The sequence below is a fragment of the Bemisia tabaci genome, chromosome 2, assembly GCF_918797505.1.
Source record: "Bemisia tabaci chromosome 2, PGI_BMITA_v3".
Lineage (NCBI taxonomy): Eukaryota > Metazoa > Arthropoda > Insecta > Hemiptera > Aleyrodidae > Bemisia > Bemisia tabaci.
In genome coordinates, this window is record NC_092794.1 from 57,180,417 (window position 1) to 57,208,106 (window position 27,690).

General features: G+C 39.8%; 2 protein-coding genes across 7 annotated transcripts in view; one reads left to right on the forward strand and one right to left on the reverse strand.

Annotated features, from left to right (window-relative positions):
- LOC109030152 (cell adhesion molecule Dscam2) overlaps nucleotides 1–974 on the forward strand; it is a 96,135-nt gene extending 95,161 nt beyond the window's left edge. For all 5 annotated transcript variants that reach the window (XM_019040977.2, XM_019040978.2, XM_019040979.2 and 2 more), the window contains one exon: nucleotides 242–974. In XM_019040977.2, coding sequence (XP_018896522.2) covers nucleotides 242–374 — 133 coding nt within the window. In that variant the 3' untranslated portion in view covers nucleotides 375–974. The remainder of the gene's footprint in view (nucleotides 1–241) is intronic.
- A 2,261-nt stretch (nucleotides 975–3,235) lies between these two features.
- On the reverse strand, nucleotides 3,236–19,707 carry LOC109030191 (uncharacterized). Of its 2 annotated transcripts, none has more exons than XM_072295917.1 (3): nucleotides 19,320–19,707; nucleotides 10,567–10,722; nucleotides 3,236–5,372 (listed from the first exon to the last, which is right to left on the reverse strand). In XM_072295917.1, exons 1-3 carry the CDS (start codon nucleotides 19,501–19,503, stop codon nucleotides 5,290–5,292), a joined length of 423 nt encoding a protein of 140 aa, XP_072152018.1. In that variant the 5' UTR covers nucleotides 19,504–19,707; the 3' UTR covers nucleotides 3,236–5,289. The 2 variants fall into 2 exon arrangements, with proteins under 2 accessions (XP_072152018.1, XP_072152019.1); XM_072295918.1 differs by having other exon boundaries at nucleotides 10,567–10,704; nucleotides 19,320–19,674.
- Between the last annotated feature and the right edge of the window lie 7,983 nt (nucleotides 19,708–27,690).

Genomic DNA, 27,690 nt, shown 5'->3' on the forward strand with positions numbered 1-27,690 from the left:
TGCTTCTTTAGCTAAGTACCTTCAAATTGAACTTTTTGGTTGAAAAACTGGATATTTCATTTTAATCTGACCATTGTAGTCAAGAGGAAAGATACATTTAGACTAGACATTTTACTCATTGTACCTAATGACCGGAATAACCATTAAGTATGTATTATTTATTCTTAATAATATGACTCTTGATTTCTCCATGAAGCGATGCCTGACCTCTAATTGTACTTTTTCCATTTTTTTTTATCAGGGGCCAAAAATTGTCCAGCAATGCACAACTGGATCCTCCGTCAGAGTTCTCTGACACGCGCGAGTCAAGTGAAGCTGAACGCAACTTATTCATGAACCAAAGACGCCTGGCAGACTTCACAATTGCAGTTTAATCAATGCAAACCAGTGACTATGACAACAGCGCAGTAGCACAATCCCTGCCAACGTGTTTTTTCGCGTTATTTTTGTTAGACCAACATTTGGCCTAATTGAAAGATCCTGATCAGGTTCCTGCTATACTGATGCAGGGCACTCATGTTTTACATTATTCTGTGATTTTTTTAAATTAAGTATTGGAGTCGTTTTTCTCATAAAATGAGAGGGTGCTGAGTTTGAAGAAAAAAGCTGACTAAACTTATTATTGTGCTCAACTTATGTTTGTTTTCTGGAAGATTTTAGAAAACCATCGTGTTTTTCACCGGTAAAAATTATCTCATTTTGTGGTCAAGATGTTACAAGAAGTTACCACTGTACTTATCCTCTCTGGCATTTCTATATTCAGGTTTCCTTTGATTTTGATGCATATGTGAAGTGGAGTGGCATAAGACTTTTTACCTTGAATGAACCTTCTTTTTGTCTGTTTTGTGTTCATCTCAACCATCCCTTGAATGCTTTAATGCACAAACTCTTGTAATTACAGTTTACTTATAGCTCATTCCGGTACTTGATTGTTGTTATTATTTTTTGATTGTTTTATAAAATTTTGATACTAATTTTTTGTCTTCTTGTCTTTCCTTATTTTCAACCCAGTAGTTGACTTCGAGCTATCCTTACTTTTTAAAACATGAAGGTAGACCAACAATGCCTCTAAGAATGATTCAATTTTTTATTAACTAATCGGTAATTTCTAGGTTTTAAGACATTTTCTCAAGATCCTAAAATTAAACCAATCTATAATATGTCAAGTATGGAAGTACAAAATTTGATCAGAAAAATGTGAAATCCTCTAAAAGTATCATTCCTGTACATGATTGCAAATCAGTAAGTCCTTTGATTCATCACTCACATGTGAGCTGGTCTAGGAGTAATATCAAACTGTTTGGTGATCATATTTTGTGTGTCTCAGTTAGAAAAAGTACCTCAAAATCATTAAAATATCCCAGGTTTATATATGAATTTCCTAAAATTTGAAAAATCTTAGTGTATTTAAGTAAAAGCTCAAACCCATCTAAAGTGATATGGTTCTATCTAAAATTGGCTGAAATCTTTTCTAATTTTTCGGAAATTTTTCGGAGGGGACACCACCGGCCCCCTCTCTAGAGAGCTACTTGTGAGTGTTGAATGGGTCATTTGGACGTATTTCTGTTAAACGGAACTAAGCACCAATTTGAGTTCCTTTTGAGGATTTTAGAATCCCGGATAGCGCGTTCTGTCAAACGGAACTAAGCGCCATGGAAAAACATTACGAGTATAGGACGGAACGAGCATCGCGTTCCGCAACACTCGCCAATCCAAGCCCCTCTCTCCCTCTTCCCCCTATGGCGCTTAGTTCCGTATAATAGAAATACGTCCATTTTGAGCTCTTATGAGTCAATTAAAGTTTGTTGTACTCTGAAATTTGGGTGGAATCAATTTAAATAGGAGTGGAGCCCCGACTTTTACAATCCCCCCCCCCCCCCCGTTTTCCTCCAAAGGAAAACTTCGGGACTGTAAAGTTTTGACTCCTTGTGGTCGACTGCTCAGGGCACCATCTTTTTCCGTAGAATCTACGTGAATTTTGCAATCAAAGAGAAATTTGTGGAAGGGGTATTGTCTTCCTCTTCAGCTCAGTGATCTTGAAGAAAAAAAAACGTGATAAAAATGTACCCAAAAACTGTTTGCAGGGGGTGAGTCTATGGTACGTGTGGTCTTAAAACCGCGAACAATCAAAATCTTGGCTGCTCCTAATTTCGAGGTATCGCGATTTGAAATTTTCATACTAAATTCAAGTTTTCTACTAATTTTGATACGCTTTTTGTTTTATTTATCTGTCCATTGAATCAGTATTGATTGGTTCACGTTTTTATTTTTTGCTCAATTCATGTCGATCGAATTCTTACCCTCTCGTTACATGCAGACCATAGCTATACCCATCATACTCTCTTTTTTTCTAACTGAACGTTTCGCCTTCTGCTGCGCCTGCAGCAATTGTTGTTACAAATATGTTGTGCGTGCTGATTTCAGCTCATTACATACTTGACTCTCTGAAGGAGTTTCATGTGCTAAAGCAATTCGCCTTCAGCTGCGTTTGGAGCAAGTGTTGTTACGAATATGTTGTGCGTGCTGATATTAGCACATTACATACTCGACTCTTTGAAGGCGTTTTATGGCGCAAGTAGCGCAATCTGTCAGAGAACGAACGAAGTAGGGATCGAGCGAATCATTCAATCCTACTTCTGTTGTTCTCCAACAGAGTGCTCTACTTTCGCACATTAAACGCCTTCAGAAAGTCATGCATGTAATGAGTTGAGATTAACACGCACAACGTGTTCGTAACAACAGTTGCTGCGGGCGCAGCTGAAGGTGAATTGAAAATAACCGTATAATACCTACACGTTGAAAAATATTTCAGCTCTTCAATTAATATTGTTACCAATAAAGAGTTGTATTTTATAGTCCTTTCATGGGGGATTCTCGAAACATTTTTCAACATGAACTAAAACATAAACTAAGTTTAAATGCAAAATAAAATATACTGCGCTACAAATTTTCAGTCTTGGCAGAATTTTACTCAGGATTTAATCAACTTTGAAGTCCACTTAAAAAAGAAAACCGGAAAATCGGCCTGTGTTGACCACCGTAATTTCTTCTGGAAATAGGTATCGGCAAAAACTTTCATAAACCAACATTTTCTCAAGGAAAATTTAGCTTGGTGAATGTTTTATTGCGGCCAGCCTTAGTTTTTCTTTTCGGCCTGTGTTACAGGAGTTCGAGGTTCGATAAAGTCTCATTCACTTTCATTTTTAGGTAACTATTGAAATAAAGACAAAGAAAATAACGTAAAATGTTAACCAGTTTTATTTTTAGTGAGGAAAAGTATACAGATGAAAAAGAGTGAGGTACATTTAAGATTTGTATTGACTATGCTCTGAAGCGTACTATAGAGGCTTAATCATTGCTTAAGTTTACAGAAGACTGGTAAGGGTCCCAAGGTACAAACTTCTGTTCATTCAGGGGGAGGGGAGCTGCGTGCAGTCGCGAGGCGTGAATGAGCGATTATCGATTATTTTGATTATTTCCCCATTGGTAAAGAATCGATTATTAAAGTGTTCGATGCGAACACCCTGTCTATCGATACTTTTCCATAGGTTCAAATAGCAGATCAATCGCAAAGCTCGCCACGCCGCTGGAGCTGTAGCACAAGATACTGGGTTCCCTATATTAATCCCATGGGCGTTAATTTTCATTGCCCATTTTCCTTCACGATTAAATGATATTTGCTCTAACCCTCGAGGGATTACTCATCAATGTCGATTACGACTCCAAGCAAAAAGGATAATAACCGCTCATCGCATAACACCCCCCCCCCCCAAAAAAAAAAAAAACCAACAACCTCTTATGGAGAGAAACGCATGGGTTTTTTTTTTTCGAACTAAAACTGTACCCTTTTTACAATTATCTTCTTTTTTTGTCATGTTGTATCCTGAGTATCTGCGGCAATATCAAATACTGTCGTGCTAAGGAAAAGCTACTTACGAACCTTCGTCAGTTGCCAAATTCCTTTGATCAAATACAAATTTTCAGAAAAACTTGGGAATATTTTTCTTCCGATTTTTCAGAGAATTTTTTTCGTAGGTAATTAGATCTACATCATCTGACAATTTCTAGAGAAAATATTCATAACTCTCCTCAAATATAAAATTTTATTGGAGGAAATTTGGCAACTCTGGAATGTTCATCCAGCATTTTTCCTTAGCACGGCAGAATAAGTGATCGGAATACGAATTTCTACTGTGATGTTTCAAAATTTTCTTTAAGTAACAGATTTAAAACAAATTTGCCGACAATTTTCCGTGGGCGGTTCCACAACGGAAGCAAAGTGTTCTTAAAGTTAGTGCCGGTTTTTGCACGCAAGATTTACAAGATTATAAAATGTCTTGAATATTTATGGTTTTTTTACGCCTCTTGGCCTCTGTTATTTATAAATGTAGGTACTTTTATATTACATGGAACGTCCGAGTTTAGGTAAAACTTACATTCGTACATGTGCCATCATCAACAGGGAAAGAGGCGTCAGTGGCAAATTTTCTAAGGAAACAAATGTCGGCAACTTCGTATTTAGACATTTTGACAGGGAGCGAGCTTCATAAGTAATGGATAAGTAGGTAAAGCTTTAAATTATTTTCTCTTAGAATCACGCTCCTTGAACAGCCAGCTGCCAACCGCAGTAACATCGGTTTAGCTTGTCATTTTTGGCCGATTTTCAGAGAAAAATGAATCTGCCTCTATTTTCTTTCATCTTTAGTTGGCAGTGAGGTCCCTTTCCCTGCAGAAGGTCACAAGCGAAATTCCCAAACCACGTATCTCGATTTGCGACGTTGCAGACTCCCTGTCCTACTTTATTTTTTATATGAAGAACTACTAAACGTCAATCCTCAAAATCCTCCATGATTTTTCTTCTCTGTGCGAGACAAAATCTCAGAAAACTTGAAGAGATGATGTTTTGTTTTTGCTTAACAGGAGCAGAGATTTTTTAACAATGCAAACGAGATACGTGGTTTGGGAGTTTCACCTTCGATATTTGGACTGCATTTTGCAATTTGGAACTATAAATTCTAGCCCTTCTGGAAAAACACTTATGTGCGTAGGGAAACTACTGGCACATACGTTGTTTTTAAACCGGGCTAGAATTTATAGTTCCAAATTGCAAAATGTAGTCCTTTTACTCGGTGTGAACAAAAATAATATGAGTATATGCAATTCTTAACTTATAGTAAGAAAATGAGTATGAACTTTCCATCTTCGGCTTTAAGTTTTCTTTGCTTCCGCCCTAAATACTCTGTTAGATGCTCAAGTGAACCCATGAATACTGAAATTAACCGAGATTGGTCAAAAGTCATAGAATTTATACAATTTGGCTACCAGAATGGCCAAAGAAAGTGTGAGGATTGTTGAAGTTGCTGCAGCCGCACCTGAAACAAAATGAAAGAGAGATGTTCTTCAAACAGGTCCTCAAATTTTGATCCAAATAAAATTCTGAAGAGGGACGTTTCTGGACCTATAGTGACAATTTTACAAAGAACGGAGGATATGATCGGTAAAAGAAACTGTAAAAAAACTGTCCCTTTCTGGTAAAAATTGGCGATAGGAGCTGTGTTTCAAAATACCATAAGAGCTCACATAGCCGACTGAAGAAGGCGATAGAAAATCACATAGCTGGCTGTAGAAAGTGGAAAAAATCATACGGCCGGGCTACACGAAGCGATGAAAAATTATACAGCCGAGCTTTAGTTCCTATCGCCGGGCTTTACACTTTATCGCCCGACTGTTGCTTTTTCGCCATCGGCTGTAAAAGGCTGTAGGAAATTGTGTAGAAATTCGTGTGCTTTGTAAATCCTTAAGTTTGTACGGAATCACCTTAATATTTACAAAACGCACATTATATTTTCCTTTTCTACATATTTTTTTTCATCAATTAAAATGAGAATAATCCATACAGAGTGTGCAAACATTTCAAAGTCATGAGTTGAAAAACGCTGACTCCACGAGTTTGAATATCAGAGCCTAACACAAAGCGGAGCGGCGGCACACTGGCGCCTACAAACCTAACAGGAATACTTCACGCATTGCACAATGCGTGAAGTATCCCTGTTAGGTTTGAAGGCGCCAATGCGCGTTTAGCGCTGGCTGCCCGCCCGCCGCGCGGCGCCGCAGCGTACCACGACGCTTGAAGCAACTTTTTCACACCAGAGGTATTGCACAGTATCATACGAAATTGCAGGCGCTCCAACATGTTAGGAATGGCAGGCATCCTTCAAAAGTACGGAGCTTTCCTCGCAAAATAAATCAAGATACTACTACCCAAAAAGAGAGCGGTAGTCCAAAAACTCACTAAGTCCTAACATCCGTAATTAGTAACGTTTAGCATACACTTTATCGCCAAGCTGTTGCTTAGTCGCCATCGGCTATAAAAGGCTATAAGAAATTGTGTTGCCGGCTATAGAAGCTATTGGAAATCTTACAGCCGGCTGCAGGTCTATGGTATTTTGGAACACAGATTCTAATGCCAATTTTTACCAGGGTGGGGAAACTCGGGGATTTCGTTTAAATGTAGCTTAAACGAATTACCGAAAAAATTGAAGTTGATTTAACATTCTGGGTGTAAAAAAAGTGTGCGAGAACTTATAAAATGCTGAATTTCCCCGCTACAGCAGTTACCTTACCAATGCCAAGATGTAAAACTAACTGCTGTAGCGGGGAAATTCAGCATTTTATAAGTTCTCGCACACTTTTTTTACATCCAGAATGTCAAATCAACTTCACTTTTTTTCGGTGTCAACCGTAGAGACTGACAGGACAATCTGCCGGTCAAAGTTTTAGTTTGAGATCAAAGCTTGATCTGACCATACCTACAGCGTTGAAAAGTTCACATTTTTTACCATTGAAAAATGCTGATGTTTGGAAGTTCCTCGGTTGGAAAAAACTACAACTTTAGTTGATCCTTTTTTATTTTCAGAGGCACAGTGATGATGATTGATGTTCCAGTGCCCTAGAAAATATGGGGGAATCTAGGCATTATGTTATTTTTTCAACGGAGGAACTTCACAAATATTACTAGAATTATTAAATGGTAAAAATGTAAACTAAAATTGTTGAAAGTTAACTTTTTCTGGCGACTCACCAATGAAATTAAATTGGAAAATTCCAATTTAATTTTATTGGTGAGTCGCTAGAAGAAGTTAACTTTCAAATATCTTAATGTAAGTGTGCGACTTTTACATACTGGCGTTATCAAAAAGGTAATCCTTGGAACGCTGCATTGCTAAAACGAGCTTTAGACTCAAGCTAAAACTTTCGCTGGAGGATTGTTTCATCATAAGGTTTTCTTCAAGTCACATCCGAACGATATCTCACAATTCCTCAAATAAACTGTACAGAGAAGCCCTTCTTTAATAGGCTCTTTCCCGCTCAGACGTTATATTTCATACGTATGACCATTATCTGACCATTGGCGGATCCAGTGAATTGGCAACATTATTTTTCTCCGTTTAAACCTATGAAAATTTATCGATTCTTGGAGGGGCCAGGTGCTCCAACAAGAATCGATTATTCAACATAGGTTTAAATGGAGGGAATCCGGTGTTGCCAAATTGCTGGATCCGCCTCTGATTATCTCAAAACTTCATTTTTTCTTTTACCTCTCTCTTTGATAGCACGGTAGAGTAGCCAAGTGTAATTTTTAAAATGGAAATGACAGGTATCGTTGCAAACGGCGGGGGCACGCAAAGGAAGGGGGGGGGGGGTATGCCCCCCGCTCGGATGAGTGGAAGACGAGAGACCCGGATAGCGGTGATAATATAAATAATTTGTTAATCCGCCGCGGCCTTGGAAAATTAAAAGCGAGGTAACCTTTCACGCGACACCAATAACCCGATCCTCCGAAGGCCCGGGGGAGGGCAGCGTCCGGCGGGCGGCCCGCCCGGAGATTGAAGGGGCATTCGTCCGCTGAAACGCTCCCGTGCGCCGGGAACATTCAGATTCGGCGAACGTAAAACCCAACGATTCGGCTCCGCGATGAACCCGGGCCTGCGTGTATTCTCGCGGGCCTCAGGGGTCACCGGCGAAAAGGACTCGGTCGCTTTCGACACCGACCGATCCATTTCTGCACGGCAATCGCTACGCTCTCGAGTGGAATGGCTACAATTCCTCACTCGTCGAGCGATAAAGTGATTTATCGGCTCTAAGAACCACGAACGCATTCGTCGTGCTCTCTGAGGGAAGGAAAGAGCTCAGACGCACGTAACGTATACTCAGGTCGAACGTTCATAAAAAACTAATGCTCTGAAGGGGGGGGGGGGTCTGGCTTGTGTTACAGAGCGGGAGATGGGAGTCAAGCTACTGCAGCGCTCACATTCCATGACCGTCAAAAGTTCAGGAATTCGGAACTTTTTTGTTTCAATTTCTTCCGTTCCATGACCATCCAAAGTTCCGGGATTCTTTTTAGTTTTTTCAAAAGTTCCGGGAAAGTTCCAAAAAAATGCAAAAGATCCGGAAATTCTCGAGAATTTCAAAAGTTCCGGGAAAAATTCAGAAGAACCTCGAAAATTCCGAAATTTGGAACTTTTTTGTTTTAATTTCACCCATTCATGAACATCAAAAGTTCCGGGATTCTTTTACTTTTTTTCAAAAGTTCCGGGAAAGTTCCAAAAAATGCAAAAGATCTGGAACCTTTCGGGAATTTCAAATGTTCCGGGAAAAATTCCGAAATTTGGATCTGGGAAATGGGAACACTGCCTTCATCATCGCAGGAGTCCCAGCCGTTTCTTATTCCTTCTTCCCTCAGAGGATATGGGACGCGTATGAAAATATTAGCGGGTGATGTGATGGTCGCGTGAGAGGGGAAGAAAGCAATATAGTCATCCGGATCCCGGATGAAAGCTTCGTTCGTTTGATGCACGAGCAAGCATCACGATTAAACGGCTTTGTCGTCATTTCTCTTTCGTGGCAACTGCTTCTAAATCAAGCGCAACATTAAACATTTTGACATGAGACGTGTTTGTAGGCCATTCAAAGCGGATGGAAGGCACACGGCCCGACCCGAGGTGTCTTCAATAATTATGTTTTTACCGTGTATCGAGGACCAAAGGGATCACCCCTATTTGTAGAATGAGGTTCTTCGTCGCGAAAAACATATTGTGGGGGAGGAGGGTCCGAAGTCAGGAAGATTGAATACTGGCATATGTGCGGTCGTTTGAACAGACGTGTCGTACGAGTTTCAAGGGAGGGAGGGGGGGGGGGTTAGATGGATATTAAAGGGCCGCTCAGGTACTAGGTACGTAAGCCAAATTGCCGAATTTTTTACCCTCCTCACGGTAGCGATTCTCACAAGGTGGCAACACTGCTTTTTCTTTATTTAAATGTACGTTAAGGTCTGGATACGATCAAATTCCGAACAAATTCTGATGAAAGTAGACCACTTGATGACTGATAGTCACCATGCAACAGTCCTCTTTGATGAAAATTGGACGGGCCGTCAAATTTTGATCAGAATGGAGAGCCATCATTCATCATTTCCTGCCGCACGAAACATTTCTGCTAAGTTTTCATTTTATAACTAAGCAAAGTTATGATTTTAAGACTGATGACCAGGGCCGGATTTACCTACTTACCGTCCATGGGCCACCTGTATTTTTTCGCCCCCTCCCCCTTCTAATTCGTTAAGCGAACATGCCGGTGGGGAATCGGTGTATGAGACGCGTTTACTCGTTTTGGGCACATTTTTTGTGAAAGCCCTGTCAACACTAACAAAAGTTCACGGATCTTTAGGCGAAAGTTAAGTTCCGTAAACCCATCGCTGTTTGGACAAGGCCTTCCATGTATAAGAAACGAACGAAAAAATTATGAAAGAACAAACACATAATTTCAACTTCCGCCGCTGCGCCGACCGCACTGCGTTTGGCGCAATGCGTGAAGTATTCATGCAGTCTTGTAGGCGCTATAGGTTTCATGCCGACTGCCGCGCCGAGGGCCACCATTGCTCTTTGCGCCGCTCCGCTTAAGGTCAAATTGCGTGTTTGGTTTCTCTCTTAACTCGACTAATTAAAGGTGTTGTCTCTTGTATCACCGAAAGACGACAACCTTAAAAATTAATATACTTTTACTTTCAGGAAATGAGAGATTTTGTCGCCTTTTCTCGTTTGTAATTTATTTTCTGAATCCGATTTTTTCCTCTTTTTTTGATACCTACATTAAAAATGATTACAAAATTTGCCGCCCCCAACATTTTGCCGCCATGGGCCGCGGTCCATGTGGCCACCCCTTTAATCCGGCCCTGCTGATGACTCCCGACACTTTGATGGTAATTGGTTCGGGAATTTGATCGTGTATCGAGACCTTATAACAATAATAACAATCGATGGATTTAAATATAGTATTAACAGTGATGCTAACTTGCTGGAATGGCCACTGCCCGCCCCCACAAATTTTTCCAAAAAAATAACGCCGAAGGCCTGAAAAACTGCATAAAAAATAGTTTTGTGGGTGAAATTACCATTTTATTTTCCGCTGAGCTATTACGCTTGACCTATCTAAGTAAGTCTGGTCAAAAAAACACGAGTTTGACGGGAAAAGACCATTCGTGGTCAAGTTATAGCGATGAGGACTTACCGCTGCATTCGTTATCTATCTCTTCGTAGTTCTCTTTACAATAGCACATCATGGTTGGGTTGTAGGACGAAGCGTTTGCTTTGCACTCCGAGTTGGACGTCCCACAGTCGTAGTCCGAGCGGCAGGGCTGGTGCAACGCTGGAACAAACAAAGGGCCTGCGTTCTGTCATTTGTCGGGTGTCTGCTAAGCAAAAGCATCCTATCCGCCTGAGAATTCAAAAGCATGCAAGCAAACCCCCCCCCCCCCCACCCCTGCAACTACTAGACAGATTAAAGCAAGAGAGTCATTATGAACCTTTTGCAAACTTTTGTTGGAGCGATAAGAACAGTTGTTTCTTAACGAAGATGGCTTAAAAACCACTATGAACACATCAAGAAAGTTTGAAATTCTCACCTCGCTTCAAAATCTACGTGAAAAATATGCGCATGCATTTTTGAGCCTTTCATTGAAAAAATTCTATCACGGCAAAGACAGGGTTTGATACAGATGAATCACCCCGTTTTTTCCAACCCCATCCGAAACTCAAAATGTACGCCGCGCCATGTCTCAGGACACGGTTCTTCCGGAATTAAAATAAAAATTTTTTTAAAAAAAAATACTTCCTCTCATTGAACCTAACTAGAAAATTAGGAAAATAATGATGTCGGATCAACGACGTTTACAATGTTTTTTTCTGTAATTTTTTTTATTTTGTTTTATTAAAAAAAACTGCAACACGTGACGGTGACCATTGAGTTTTGCATGGCGTTGTGAGCTGGGGTGATTCGAGTTCCAAATTCTGTCGTTGGCTCAGGGTAATTTTTAAGGTGGGAAGTTTGAAGATGCGCAAATTTCTCACACAAATCGCGGTAGGGGTGAATTTTGGACTTAATCGGTGTGCTCATCCAAGCAATGCAGCTCTTTTCTTGCTCCAGAAAAAGTTTAAGACAGACCCATTACATTAGGAGCAACGACTCTCCTTTCTCTATGCATATGGTTTTATAATCAAGGTCATTCAATCAAGACTCGTAATAATCAGTCGTGCAATGGATGCAACTATTTATGTTCAGCGGTTACCCGTTTTGCATAGACTAATAAATGAAGGCGCAATGTGGGCCGAGTTTTAAAACTCGATCGTGCAACCTGTCGAATGCCCTCGATCAACAAAACAATTTTTTTTCATTGATGCCATTCGACTTGAGAGCATCAAAGTCTCAGCAATCAATTCGCAGAATTTTTAGGAACTCAGTCACGTATCGACTATATTACTAATCGATACTCGATTTATCTATGAAACTGAAAAAAACGCGTACCCCGATTGCGGTGTTCCAAAATCTCCGCTCCTACTAGTATTTTACTGATACATTCTGTCTCACAAATTCCAGTAATCGCTAGAAAAGCTGTTGTGTCGAACGCTTTCGTTGCAAAAGCTGATGCATTGAAAGATGCAGCAAAAGAATCAAACACTATGCAATAAAATAGAATGTTGAAAGTGCAGAAATTAGTGCGTAAAAATATAGAAATCATCCCCCAAAAATATGAAATACCTTGGCAGGCCTTATGTAGAGAATCAAGCGGTAAGCAGCAAAATGTTCTTCAATAATCATGCATAAAATCAGGATACTTTTTAAGGAATAATATAATGGATATGTTCAAGGACATTTATTTCATCTATGCCAATTGAATCGTTCATTTCGGAAACGACTCAACTTCGAAAATTTCAAAACATTGTTCAATTGCAGATAGAAAGGTTTTAAGGGCAAATTCATTTTTTTTTTTTTTTTTTTTTTTTTTTTTTTTTTTTTTTTTGTGTAGCTTTTCTTGTTTTATATTTCTCTAAAAAAAAAAAAATGTGTAACCTTTCTTAAGGTTGACATTGTCGAAATGAATCAATGATATAGATTACAAGAACCTACGCAAAAAACATTTTCAAATTATCGATAACTATATTGACTCCAATTAGTTGTTTATTTATTCCAGTTTTTACCCCTTAAAGTTAGGTTAAGTTCGACCTGGAAGATACAATCTCAATATTATCTCATACATACGCCCCATCTAAACTTAATTCAACTGCCCCCCCTATGACAATTAGACGGTTAAGTCGGTTGTACGTCTTAGGACTCTTGGGTATATCTTCGCTGAAATTCGGCCATTTCCATTTTCTGCGAGCTCTAAAGAAAAATAAATATTTACTCATGTGATCTATACGTGTAAGTAGCGTAATTTTATAGAATTATAGACTCTGAGGGTGGTATTAAAAAAGAGAAATAGAAAAATAATCGGTTGAAAAAACATGCTTAAATCAGCATCACTCGAAGGAAAAAATTACTATATTTAAAGCAATTTCGACGCATAGCTGTCAAATCTCAGGAAAACATTTAAGAGCATCAAGACTAGTTTTACTTCAAATAATTAATATCTCAATTTTTTTAAAAAACTGCACTTATGCGCCTTGTCCTCCAAGTTCCTGATAGGAAGTACGAAGCTGGGTGGTTCTTATAGACATAAGGGGTAAATAATGACTAACTATAGGGTGTCTCATCATGGGTTGCCGTTAGTTAGTCCATCCAGTAGTAGTACCATGTCCATGGTAACCACCCGCTTTCACCAATAGGATCCCTCCATATCCTTTTTGAATTCTTCGTCTATAGCTTTGTCTATCAATGTCAACAATCAGCCAGCAGTTCTAGCCATTGTATCCTAAAAAACAAACATTTGAATCCGAGGTTTCGGCCAGCCGTTCGTTTCATGCCGCTCTGCTTCGTCACCGTGTTCATTGTCCAAGGGATTTGTCAACGGAGCTTAACTTACGATTGCATACTATTTCTTTCTTTTTTTCGCGCTTTTAACTCAAATCCGTCGTATGATTTTAGCTCTCTTGCAAACGTTCTCGTGTCACGCGAGAGTCACTCGCTCTTTTTTATCATCGCTTTGAATGTAATTATTATGTTTGTTAATTTTTTCGCTTTCCCCTCCGTTCGTCCCTCCGCAACATTGCACCCAAGTGGTGGTTCGGAACGAAACGCCAGAAACTCACGTGCAGGTTGGACAAATGGATTGCAATTTTTATTTGTTTTATCAGGCTCGCGTTTTCGATGCTGTCAATTTTCCACGAAAACTTCGAATTAGCATTCGGCTCAATTTCCGGAAAGAAATTCTGTTATGGATGTATAGTGAGAACTAGGATGGCTGGATATCAAAATTAAAGATTACATTGCAATCAGGAGCGGTGCGAGAGCACTAAATACAGTTGTTAAAAAGTTTTTTTCAAATTGAAAAACCTTTCTTTGATTTAGAGGGGGTTTTCGGTTCAAACACCTTTTTCCCTTAGAAGAAAAATTTTTTCACCTTGAGACTATTATTTACAGTGTAAAAAATTTCGTAAATTTCAAATTTTTTTATTGATATTTTTTCTAAATTTAGTGAGATGCAATTTTATCACTGATAAAAAAAACCCCTCATTCAACCCCTCCCCCCCCCCCCCATTGCAAAATTTAGTCTAACTCATCTCGGACGAACCGAAGACTTGCCTCGGTTCAACGGACGGAGCGTTGGTAAAAATACCTGAAGACGGCTAATGTTGAACTTTGAATTTTTGAGGGTGGCACGCTTCGCGTTTGTTCGTGGGAAGTAAAATTCAATTGTCTGAGGGCGTATCGTGTGCTCTTGAATTACCAGCCTTTCAGTTTTTGGTAAGTATTTTATTGCGTGAGTCTTGACTATTCTTAGCCGTGGGTTTGGTGCTTCAGTTTAATGGGCACTCCAACCTTGCGGGAGAACAAACGTTGTCGCCCCTGCGTTGATATCATTGTAACATTAGTCTTAGCACCAAAATTAGCAAAATCAATACATTTTTGTCTTAAATTCCTCCTTATCATTTCCCGGTAGAAGTCAGTGGCGTGGCGTGCTTTGCGATATATCGATTAATTTGCCATTTAAATCTATGGAAAAGGATCGAACGATGTTCGCAACGAACACCTTAATAATCGATTCTTTACTACAGCTTCAAATGGAGAAATATCGATAATCGATCATTCACGCTTCGTCACTAGGTCGATGGAACGTAACTCCGTCCCAAGCTTGCAAAATTGACTAAAAAATTCGATTTTTTACAAGAATATACCCACGAAATTTTCGTCTAAATTTTTCCGGTTTTTTGTATGAGATCAAATGCAAAATCAGTGGAATTTTTTAGAAATGCCCAAGACTCTACAGTTAAAATTGCAATTTGCAAGGGGGAATTTGACAACATTGAAATGTACTTACGCTCTTTCGTGTGTGGAAAGGCAAATTGTCTGAATGGAATCTAAGACTAGATAAGAATTTGAGCACAATTCAAAAGATTTCGATTTAAAATGTCACGAGAATAAGGAATCACACAACGAGAAGTCTAGAAATAATATAAGCTCCAAAAAAAGCTATGGAAGTTGACCATGTTTATTGATTGAATGGCAACTATAAAAATGACATTTCCGAACTTCCCGTTGTCTGAATCTTTTTTACGTGAGATTTTGTGGAGTAATCGTGTGACGCTTTTTCTAGTTTTGACCTTGTATGACCCATTGAAACTAAAACTCGAGCCTTGAAACTTAACCATTAAGTGTTAATTTTCTAAATTCAAAAACTTGAATTTTATTTTCGGGGGAATTTAACTTTCCTTCTCATCAAATTATTGCGATTCGTTATTGGTTGTCGACGCTTTGAAATGACAACGAACTCGTCTACAGCGTTAACTTTTTTCTTTAGTACCTACTAGAATCCTAGAGATCAAGGAAATTCTTGAATCGAGTGGCCATGAAAGATTTCGCGGTAATTAAAATGAATTGAAATTATAAAGATATACCCTAATTTTTCGTCAAAGATTTAGTTCCGATAGTTTTAAATATTTGTATACTGATATTTGATGTTTTGATTTCAAGGAACTGGAGACCAAAGTGCTCGGAAGATCACGCGATTTTAAAGGAAAAATTTATTCTATCAAACTTTGCACAATTTTAAAAAAGACTCATGGAGCCTTTGAATCGATTGATAAGATTTGATGGACAGCCTGAGTAAAATCGCAAGACAGGGCTACATTTTACAATACGGAACTACTATTTCTTGCTCATCAATAAAAGCATCTATCTACCAACGAAAACTGATGGTACGTATGTTGTTACTTAAATAAGCTAAAAATAGCAGTTCCTCACTGTAAAATGTGGTCCAATTCTATCGTCAACCCGTGGGATACAACTATTCGCGCTCGGCGGCTGTCCCTCTTGCATAACTAAAAAATTGAAGGCGCACTGTGGACCGATTGTGGAAACTCGGCCTTAAGTGACATTATCCGATCTCAAAATGTTGTTTGTTGATCAAGATTTTTAATTTATTCCTCAAAGATGACAATCTGCGCTCGGAGCACTATTCCAATAAAACCTCTCTTCCTACTTTATCGCAGTTTAATTGTTTTAAATAGTCACGATAAATTTAATGAAAGCTTCTATTCACGAATTCATGAGTTCACTGACCCATTTCGAAACTTCTCGCAACAATTTAGCCTGCCCCTGCACGAAAGCTGTATCAAATCTTATTTCTCTCTTTAGGTGAATCTCGCAATTGAATTTCTTGATCCAACGTAAATTAATTCATCTCCACCCCATTCCAACTACTTGCGACCTTGAACTCAAAAAAGGAAGGTATCTGTTCATTTAGCCACGGCTCATTTAGCCACGTGGCGAACTGCAACAAAAATTATTGCAAATTGCCACAAACTCTGGGTGCTGTGTGGCTAAATGAAACAAGAAAAATTAGTGTGGCTAAATGCAACAAAAATTGTTGCAGTTAGCCACAGTCTTTGTATCCGGAGGAATTATTGACCACATGCGTCCAGATCTCCTTCCTTAGATTAGGTCATTAGGTGAGGTAAGGTTATGTTAGGTAAGGTTAGGTTAGGTAAGGTTAGGTTAGGTTAGGTTATGTTAGGTTAGGTAAGGTTAGGTTAGGTTAGGTTAGGTTATGTTATTTTAGGTAAGGTTAGATTAGGTTATATTATGTTAGGTTAGGTTAGGTTAGGTTAGGTTAGGTTATGTTAGGCTAGGTTAGGTTAGGTTAGGTTAGGCTAGGTTAGGTTAGGTTAGGTTAGGTTAGGTTAGGCTAGGTCAAGTTCGTTTCGATTAGTTTCGGTAACGCTGCAATGTAGATACTTGGTTATATCCTTTGGCCATGTGGCTAACTGCAACATATTTTGTTGCACTTTGCCACGTTTGCCACACTAATTTTTCTTGTTTCGTTTAGCCACATAGCACCTAAAATCTGTGGCAAGATGCAACATTTTTTGTTGCATTTTGCCACGTGGCTAAATGAGCCGTGGCTAAATGAAACGTAATCAAAAGGAAGAAGGAAATCGCATCATCTTCAAGACTACTGTACTGAAGGAAAAGCGCTTAGACATTCAGTTGTTGCCAAATTTCTCCTAGTAGATCATTTATTTTCGAGATATTTTTTTTAAAATATACTCCTCCAAAATGTTTGGATACATCAGGTTAAATCATGATTAAAATTCTATGAAAAATTTGAAGAAAAATATTTATCTATAGAAAGTTCGAGTTTCAATAGTGGAATTTTTTAACATCTGCATGCTCATGCGTTATTTTTCTTGAGCACTTCGGAAGATCTTCCTTTTCTCTATTTTTTCTTCAGTCCTCGAAAACACCCTGAGTTTATACGTCCTTTCGAACAGAACAAACCTCATGCTACCAAATGATTTGCACATAAAAATGAGTGCAAATGCGGAAAATCTTTGAGATAATAATCCCCGTGAAGCTCGCTATCGTAAGACTGTGAACACTGGGCAAAATTTCACAATATTTATAGAGCTGTGCAAAGCTCATACACGTTAGTTTACCAAAGAGTGGCTCAGTTGCGTTTAGTTAATCAGACAATCCCACCCTCCTCTTCCTCTTCTTAAAATCTCTAACCGCTCTCCCTTAGGACGGGGTTGTTAGCCATTGTTGTCACAAAAAATTGCCAGCATTTTCAGGTATAATATTTTATAGGAAATTATTCCTTGCATATTCTCAGGTATAATAATGTCTCATGATGTACCTATTGTATAAATGTTTAAAAAAATGTAATTCAAAGCGGTGTTTATCTTTAAAAAAAAATATTGTTTTATAAAAAGTAGATAAAACTGTAAAGTAAGAAATAAGGAATGAAAAAAACACCCCCAAAATACTTGTAAGAGACTAAATCAACATTGCGGCAATACTTTTCAAGGCATTACTACTAGAAATGAAAGAAATACTGTCTAATTACTTGATGAATATTGATTGAATACTACTGAAATCGATTATTATTATTCTTTCAGCGCTGATATAACTCAGCATGTTAACTCTTGAGCATATTAACTCAGCACCGAGCTATAATATAAAATTCAAGAATTGAGGAATTCTTTTGAATAACCACGTAAAGCCTTTACCCTACTGCTCGATTGTCCGTTTTTGTCTATATTTTCCTTCGAATCAACTACACGTACACTTATGATTTTTTCACAAAAATGTGAATGAACTTATAGAGTACATTCGTTGAAAATATCATAGCGACAACTTCCAACCGGATTGACTTTAACAGGGACACATCAAGTCGCATCAAGTTTGGATCGACTTAAGTAGCACAGATTGCAATTAATTGCAACTATAGGGTAAAATTATTGTCATAGTGCTATATATTGATGGAGTGTTATGTTTGCTGTCTATTCACCGATCGGAAGGGGCTTCTCTTATTGAAATTTATTGCAATAAAATTAAAACAAGTTGCTTTATTTTCTGTATTTTATTAATCGTTTGAAATTGGCCTTTATTAACCAAATTATGTAGAAATATTGCAATTTCACGATAAAAAAATTTCAATTTCATTACATTCAATTGCAAGATTATATTTAAATATTTTCGTTGAACTAAGCTACATGCGATTAGATCTCCATGAACCACGCATGAGTGTGCACAATCTTAGCAGCATATCGAAGGGCGTGCGAGGTTACTCCAAAGAACCACTCAATTTTGGCACTAATGTCGACCTCATCACTCTCCGGTCAATGTATCACAAGCACCATGCGACGATTCAAAATTTTCGCCGCCATTTTATTTTTTTACAAAAAAAATGTTTGGTTGAATCTGTTCGAAAATTTCACTGAATTTTATCGGCAGCACGAAAGAAGATTAGTGAAATCTTCGGACAGCTCCGTTGAAGAATTATCTCCCTCTAAAAGATGAAATGGCGGCGGAAATTTTGAAACGTCGCACACAGTGGATCGATTCAATGGCAGACGTCGGACAAAATTTGAAAACTTTAATAGCTCATAACTCCGTTCATAAAAAACTTTGAGATCTTAAAAGTGGTTTCATTGGTTCCGTCGTGAAATTATCTTTCAGAAACACACCTTAAAATTTAAAATGTGACGAATTAAATATCAAAATTTGCAGTTTTACTTGAAAATTTCATGTCCGACCGCTCTGATATACTCGATCCACTGTGCGTCGCATGGAGCTTAAGATAATTTTGACTGCATTCTGCAATTTGGAACTATAAATTCTGGCTCTCCTGGAAAAACACTTATATGCATTGGGAAAACAAGGGCACATTCGTTGTTTTTAAACCGGGCTAGAATTTATAGTTCCAAATTGCGAAGTGTAGTCCATTAGGTCGGAAGGCGACGACCTATCACTGCCTGTGAGTCCTGGCACGGATCCATAGCCCCTCTCCGAGGCGGCCCAAAAGAGAAGCGCAGCGTACTTACGTTTCTTATTCTGTGCATTCTGATTTTGATTCTGGTTCTGCTGATTCTGCGAGCCCCCGCCGCCGAAAGTCGTCAACCTTTTACTCCTCTTCAGCTCCGGGGAGCCTTCGGGGGCCTCGACGACCGAGGCGTGGAAAACGTCCAGGAAGAGCACTGACACAAGCACCACCCAAAACACGCTCATGTTCACAGGAAACGGGAGACAACCGGGAGACTCTAGAAAGAACTGAGGTCGGAATCGGAGTCGGGTGACCGAAGACGAAGACGCATGGCCGAGGAGGGATCGGGACGACTGGGACTCGCTGGTCGAGGTAAATGAAGTGCGAGGTTCATGGGGTCTGAGGTTCGCGTGCAAGGGGCGCTTTATCCTGCTTTACAATCAAAGCCTGGGTGCTGGCTCCTCCACTCTCTGCAGCCTGCCTTAATAACGCAGTGCTCTTGTCCTCCGCCGGAACCGCGTACCTCCGCCGGGCTCCCGGCCCCGGTTGCGCCGTTCTTGGGGAGCCCCGAAGAGAACTCGCGGCCATGCGCCACTCGCCGTTCCCGACTCGGTGTTCGCCATTCACCGCTGGCGCTGGGTCTCGTGCCTGCATCGGGGGACTCGGCGTCTAGCTAGGGTGCGCTTCCACAGGCATCGCGCGACGAGGAAGTGGACGTCCAAAGTCACAGTTAGAGTACCTATATACAGGGTTATTCAAAAGTCACGCACCACTGGCCATGAGGGAGGTGGCCATTTGAAATTTTTGAGTTGCCCTCCGTGCTTCTCCGTCCGAGGGGATCAAAAACTGGAAAGTACCTGAAAAAGTTTTCCCCTCAATATGAGGAAAAACGTCTTAACCCGCAAGTTGATATCTTAATTAGAGCATAAAGTTATTGCCAGTGGTGCGTGACTTTTGAATAACCCTGTATACGGGAGAGTATGGAGATGTTGCATATGTCGTCACCTTCCAGGCAAAGTATCACAAGCGCCATGCGACGTTTAAAAATTTCCGCCGCCATTTTATTTTTTTTCTGAGAAATTGTTGGTTGAATCTGTTTGGAAATTTCACTAAATTTTATCGGCAGCACAAAGAAAATTCAGTGAAATTTTCGGACAGCTTCGTTGAACAATTTCTCTGTAAAAAAATAAAATGGCGGCGGAAATTTTTAAACGTCGCATGGCGCTTGTGATACTTTGCCTGGAAGGTGACGATGTGAGAAATTTGCGATTTGACTATTGATTTTTTTGAAAAAGTTCGCGAGAAACACGATGGTGTAACTTGTTTTCTCTAAAATCAACTCCCAAGCTCAAAAAAAGCTCTCAAGTTGAGGCCAAAATGGAGGGGATTCCCCACGCTATCCTGAGAGTCCACGTCTACATCAAGACAAACTCTCCATGCAAAGATACGGAGCAAATACATTGACAGGGCTGCCACTTTATTTGAGGACTCTAAAACTGAAAACACGGCGACTCTGCCATTGTATTTACTCCCTATCTTCGCATGGAGAGTTTGTCTTGATGTAGACGTGGACTCTCAGGGTAGGGCGGGATATTCCCTCCATTTTGGCCTCAACTTGAGAGCTTTTTTTGAGCTTGGGAGTTGATTTCAGAGAAAACCAGTGACACCATCGTGTTTCTCGCGAACTTTTACATTAAAATCAACAGTCAAATCGCAAATTCCTTACACATGCAACATCTCCATTGCCATCTCTGTGCCGCTCTCTGATTGGTTCATCAGTTTTAAGCTATCATCGAGCTCCAAAGTTGACGCAATGGCAAAAAATTTATTTTTGAAGAAAGTTATGCATGTTATCTCTTATAATTTTTAGATCTTTCAGATTAAATCACGAATGAAATCTCCTGAAAAAGTGGAAGAGAAATATTCACAAATTTTCCTGAAAATTTGTGATTTGTCGAGGGAAATTTGGCAACGCCTGATTGCTCATACGGCGTTCTTCCTTCGCACGGCAGTGTAGATGCTCCTCCGCCCGTGGAGCGCCGAATCATCAACTCAGAGGATACAACTATTCGTGCTCTGTGGATGTCCGGGTTGCATACGCAAACACTTGAAGGCGTTTTGCAGGCCGATCGAGTTGAGTTATATACGTATGTCATTTGCCGCTCTGTGTAAACAAGTAATAGTTGGCTGTTCGGTAAAAATGTTCATTACGCTTTGCTGTAATCATCAATTAGCGGCGAAGGACACTTTTTTTTCTCTCTCTCTCTCTCCCTCTCTCTCATTTTTGATTAAAAAGATAGGTGCAAATTCACATTTTTTTCGATAAGTGCTCAACTCTGAGGTTTGATAATATTAATTTCATACTATGCCGTGCTAAGGGAAAACGCCGTATGAGCCTTCAGGCGTTGCCAAATATTCCCTGGCAAATCACTGATTTTCAGGAAAATTGTTGAATGTCTGTCTACCAATTTCTCAGATAATTTTGTTTGTAATTTGATCTAATTCGTCTGAAAATTTCAAGGGAAAATATTCATAATTTTCCTAAAAAATAATCATTTCATCGAAGAAAATGTGGCAACTCTCGAACGTTCATACGGCGTTCTTCCTTAGCACGGCAGTACCGTTGAGTAGTATTTTTTGCCACAAGGTTCTCTTTGAAAACTTACTAACTTGCACCAAAAACATTTTCCATTCATCAAAAACTCCCGACTGAGTGCAGTGTTTTCCGTTTCCTGTAATTTTATTTTTCAGAGTTGGGGAATTTTTGAAAACAGCAATTCAATTTTCCTAGTTAAAGAAGTTTATTTTCCTGAGTTTGCCCTCCTCACTCATCCGAGGCCTCTAATAATATCCCACTTGAGGCTTCTAATAACTGTTAAAAATAAGTGTCTAATAAAAGCTTCAAATGTTACTCGGGGATCTTCGTGTGAAAGTGCAAATTATTCTTGGAGAATCCCCGTGAAATAATTGCATGATAATTAATCATGCATCTGTCGCAGGCCATAATTCTTACGAGACAACTATTAATGCTGCAGCCCAGCGACGAGATAACAAGCGCCAAGTTCCGGTGTCTATTTAAACGAAAAAAAAAACAGGTGTCCTTTGCTACATGGAGTAAAAAGAACCATGACACCTTTCCAGTCGAGGCGCTAAACACGAACAGTATAACACCGATCTTTTTATTAATATCAGTGGCGTGGAGTGCTTTGCGATATATCGATTGATCTGCCATTTACACCTATGAAAACGAATCGATATACAGGGTGTTCGCAACGAACACCTTATGATCGATTCTTTACCACAGCTTCAAATGGGGAAATATCGATAATCGATCATTCACGGCTCGCCGCTGATTAATATACATATAAATGCTGATTATGGAGCACAATCGTTCAGCACGGAAAAAAACATTGGTCACAAGACCCGAGTTTCGGTCCTTGTGGAAAACCAAAATGTTTGGTCTAGGTAGCTTACAGCTTAGTTTTCAGTCATAGAAACAGAACTGCGGTTCAGATACATTACGTCTCTGATATGGAGTCTAAGTGTAGGTAGTTGGTTAAAACGTTGATCGCCTGAACTTGATCTTCGGTTCAAATGACTGAAAGTTTCGGTAATAAGGGCCAACAACTTTGGCATTCCATATGAAACATACTTTTGAAATCATTAATATAAACTTCGAAGAATTCCACTTTTAGCCTTTTATTCGTTGCAAGATTGTGCGATAAATGTGAATATTTTACATGGATTTGAACTGGGAGAGAACAGTAGAGTCCGAGAGGGACGAGAGGCTGCCTTCCTGGGAAAACCCATTATTTAGCCGGAAATGTCATTTAAACAAATTGGCTCCGATTGAAGCATCAAATGTATACCAGGAAATGCTATTTTCTAATAATAAATGTAAATGGACACAGATGCTACAAAAAAAGGAAAAAATGAAAGGGAAAGGAAACAAAATGAGGATATAATTACTAATTCTATCCGAGAGAATAGAACAAAAACATCAGAGAAATTTATAAGCAATGGAACTATAGGAAAAGAACACAAGTGGACTCATAGCGATTCGTACTATCGTTGTGCAGTTTTTAGACCCCTACGCCACCGATAACCTTCTTAAGAAGTAAAGATGAACCTTTGCTACTTCAGCGAGTCAAATCGCGGAAGGACATCCACGGTTCTCACTTTCCTCCACCCGACGGGACTGACGCCCCAATTAAATACGTTTTTGAACAAATGATCGATCTCTATTATTGCTTCATCTCCAGATATTTATTAATGCGCAGATGATGGCACGCTCCGGTAACAAGGTTATCTGTGACACAATCATTTTTGTCTTGAGAGTCTCCAAAAGGTATACATCATAGTGATCAAATGTCCAACCACTCAGAAAATTCCACGAATGTCACTCGCGTAGCGAGTGACCGGGGGTCCAGGGGGCGCAACCCCTTCGGTCGCCGCGACGGACGCGCGAAGCGCGCCCAGAATGGCTATTCTTTAGAGACTTTGAAGGAGAAATTCATGTCTCAAATTTCATTTTTTCTCTTTCAATCAGGTATTTTGCTTTACGCAAGGCAGTGCTTGATCCCCTGTCATGACCGGAACAGACGCATTTCTGATAAAAAGAGCTATGTAAAAATTAATCGAATCAAAAGGACCCACAAACATAGGTTTTACGTGCTTCATAATCCATTTTTATTTAAATCATTTGTACATATTTCCTTTTAACATAATGACACGTACAAACAGAGGGGCAGTCGTGCGACGAAAACATGCAGGATGATAAGAGAGAGGAAGATCTAAAGGGTCGGAATAATTGGGTGGAAAGGTTACCGAATAGCATGACGATTTGCCCCTGTGCTGACCTTATCCAAAGGTAAATGGGTTTAGGTTAAGTCATTCGTTCGTTTGAATGACAGACCCAGATCGCACTTGGACGATGCCGTGCTGAATTAGAACCACCTAATTCCAATGAGGATACGAGGTTTTTCAGGTAAAGAGTACCACGATATCAATCAAGAGCTAGACAAACTCGATTGAATCGGGCGATGGTGAAACCTGGAGAGTCTGTTATCTGATGAGCCACGAGATGGCTAGATTCTTATGGATGCCAGGGTTCATCAGGAAAAGGACTTAATCGGTCTCGACGTTGAGCGATTCAATTCCTCCACTGATCTATTATTCACCCCAATTATTCTCCGTGCTCGTGTAGTCACAGTTTGCCCACGTCGCCACCCCACACCGCCCCCGCAAATGTTTAACTATTTACCCTCTCTCATCAACTCATCATTCGGCTAATTTTCTCCTTTTTCACGAAGCAAACAAGTAGCCTTGCTTTAATTTTTAGTAGCGATAAAACCCGCGCTTTGCACGAGATGTTTGGTCAAGGAGCTGAAAAAAAAGAATTACCATGGCCCAACAGACGAGTTATGAGAATCCACGACGATTCACGCAACGGGAAGTTCAATAAGTAACCTCTAATTGGACCGAGTTTATTAGAAAGGAACCAACCCACATAAAGTTGAAACAAAAGGCCTGGATACACGCTCAAATTTCCATCAATTTCCGGTGACTGGTGCGCACCATCTACCATCAATTTTTTGCGGCCTGCAAAAATTTGATGGTAAAACAATTTGAAACGACATTTTTAACGTGCTTTAATGACGTAGTCACAGGCGGGCCCTGGTAAAAATTGGCAGTAGAATCTGTGTTCCAAAATACCATAGACCTGAAGCCGGCTGTAAGATTTTCAATAGCTTCTGTAGCCGGCTGTACAATTTCTTATAGCCTTTTATAGCCGATGGCGATTAAGCAACAGCCAGACAATAAAGTTTATGCTAAACGTTACAAAATACGGATACTAGGACTTAGTTATTGGACTACCGCTCTCTTTTTGTGCTGTAGTATCTTGATTTAATTTGCGAGGAAAGCTCCGTACTTTTGGAGGATGCCTGTCATTCATAATAAGTTGGAGCGCCTTCAGTTTCTCATGATACTGTGCAATACCTCTGGTGTGAAAAAGTTGCTTCAAGCGTCGTGGTACGCTGCGGCGCCGCGCGGCGGGCGGGCAGCCAGCGCTAAACGCGCATTGGCGCCTTCAAACCTAACAGGGATACTTCACGCATTGTGCAATGCGTGAAGTATTCCTGTTAGGTTTGTAGGCGCCAGTGTGCCGCCGCTCCGCTTTGTGTTAGGCTCTGATATTCAAACTCGCGGAGTCAGCGTTTTTCAACTCATGATTTTGAAATGTTTGCACATTCTGTATGAATTATTCTCATTTTAATTGATGAAAAAAAATATGTTTTAAAGCAAAATATAATGTGTGTTTTGCAAATATTAAGGTAGTTCCGTTTCAAACTTAATGCTTTCCAAAGCACACGAATTTCTACACAATTTCTTATAGCCTTTTATAGCCAATGGCGATAAAGTGTAAAGCACGGCGATAGGAACTATAGCCCGACTGTATACTTTTTTATAGCTTCGTATAGCCCGGCTATATGATTTGCTCCGCTTTCTACAGCCAGCTATATGATTTTCAATAGCCTTCTTTAGTCGGCTATAAGAACTCCTATGGTATTTTGAAACGCAGCTCCTATCGCCAATTTTTACCAGGGTGGAACGATGTTCGCTGGTTGGCTGGACTTAATTAGCTTCTGCTTGCTAGTTAGCTGCCTTGCTATTCTTTAACTTGACTGTCAGTTTCATAATTGTTTGGATTTTGATTAGCTTTTTCTGCTCTGCGATTTGCTTTTTTGAACTTAAAATGAACTTTTCGGTCTTTTACCCACGAAATTTCCCCTAAGGAGAACAATCTTTCAACCTGCAAAAACGACTAATCACCACCCTATTCACCCTAAGACACCCCCGCAAGAACACTTCTTGTCTTCAGTAATTTTTGAGGGATTTCCGTGATCAAAATAACCAGTCGGATACGAACGGCGATTAAAGAATAATTGGACGAAACGAAAATAACCGTACGCGTTTTTTGAAGTGCCGATGAAGCTCATCGCCTCTAGCGGCGGCTAAAGACCACTCATCATCCGGGCCTCGCGTGTTTCATCAGATAATTGACTTTGCGAGCGCTCTTTTGCCTCCTGAGTTTTTATTTGGGCCGGATAAAAGAGTTCATTTTTCTCGTGATCCCGCGCAGTGGCGAGGCGTGATGATCGATAATCGATATTTCCCGATTGAAAGCCGTGGTAAAGAATCGATTATTAGAGTATACCCTATCTATCGATCCTTTTCCATAGATTTAAATGGCTAATCAATCGATACACCGCAAAGCACGCCACGCTACTGATCTCGCGGCGCACGGCGGAAGGAGTTGGCGGTCTTCCGTGAGGTTATTTATAACCGCCTCAACATGCTGAGCGCCGGGCCCCCGTAAAAATGTTGCAGCGTTTAAATGTTTTATGGCCAAAGGTCGGCCTCTAGCGGCTCGATTGTTGAGTCGATATCGAATGACCTTGATCGATAAAAAGCATTATTAAGATAGGGATTTATCGATCAATGGGGCGATCAACTAATCGATGGGTTCCACGCACGAAGTTTTTTTTCTCCATAGGTCGCGATATGTAACCGTTCACAAACGCACCTATACTAAAACGAGCTTTCTGGAGACGGACATACATTTTTTGACTATTTCTGCAAAGTTTGATGTTTATTTTGTTTTCTTACATTAAACATTTTTAAGGGGGCTCTTTGGGGGAAATTTGATGGTGTAAGTCGGCAATCACTTTTAAGGTCCCTAGAGTCAAAATAACCATACTTGAAAAAATGTGTGTCCGTCCGTCCGGCGTACCCCAAATCTGTGTACAGCGATATCTCAGAATCGATCTGTTCGATTTTATTCAAAATTAGCAGAGAAGACCACATCTATGGTCTCATTATCCACGTCAAACGATTGTGGGGTACGCTAAAACTGGGGAAGGGGGGTTAGGGGTCCAGTCCGATTCTCATCAGCAAAATCACACGAAAAGCTCATTTTGAAGGACTGTAAATTTTGAAAAATGTCTTTAATTCTTCGAAAAAGGGCACCAAGCATACCACCTGGGTCATTAATTTAAGTTCCTAAAAGATCTTTGGATTAAACTTAAAATTGAAGGGATACGGGTCATAAGGCGAGGGCACTTTTTTCTCTATGCTTGAATGGATCTGATGCGACCTTTAGCTAGAATGGAGGAAAGATTTTTTTTAGATGAGGAAAATGTTCGGAAAGTCACTGTAAGTGCTCTGAAAAGTCTCAAAATCATCGCCAGGAATTGACCCCTAGTCAATCCTGCCGTGCTAAGGAAGAACGCCGTATGAACATTCAAGAGTTGCCAAATACCTTTGATAAAATGTTTATTAATGAAGAACATAATGAATATTTTTCCTTGAAATTTTCAGACGTTTTAGATCAAATTACAAACAAAATCATCTGAGAAGTTGGTAGACAA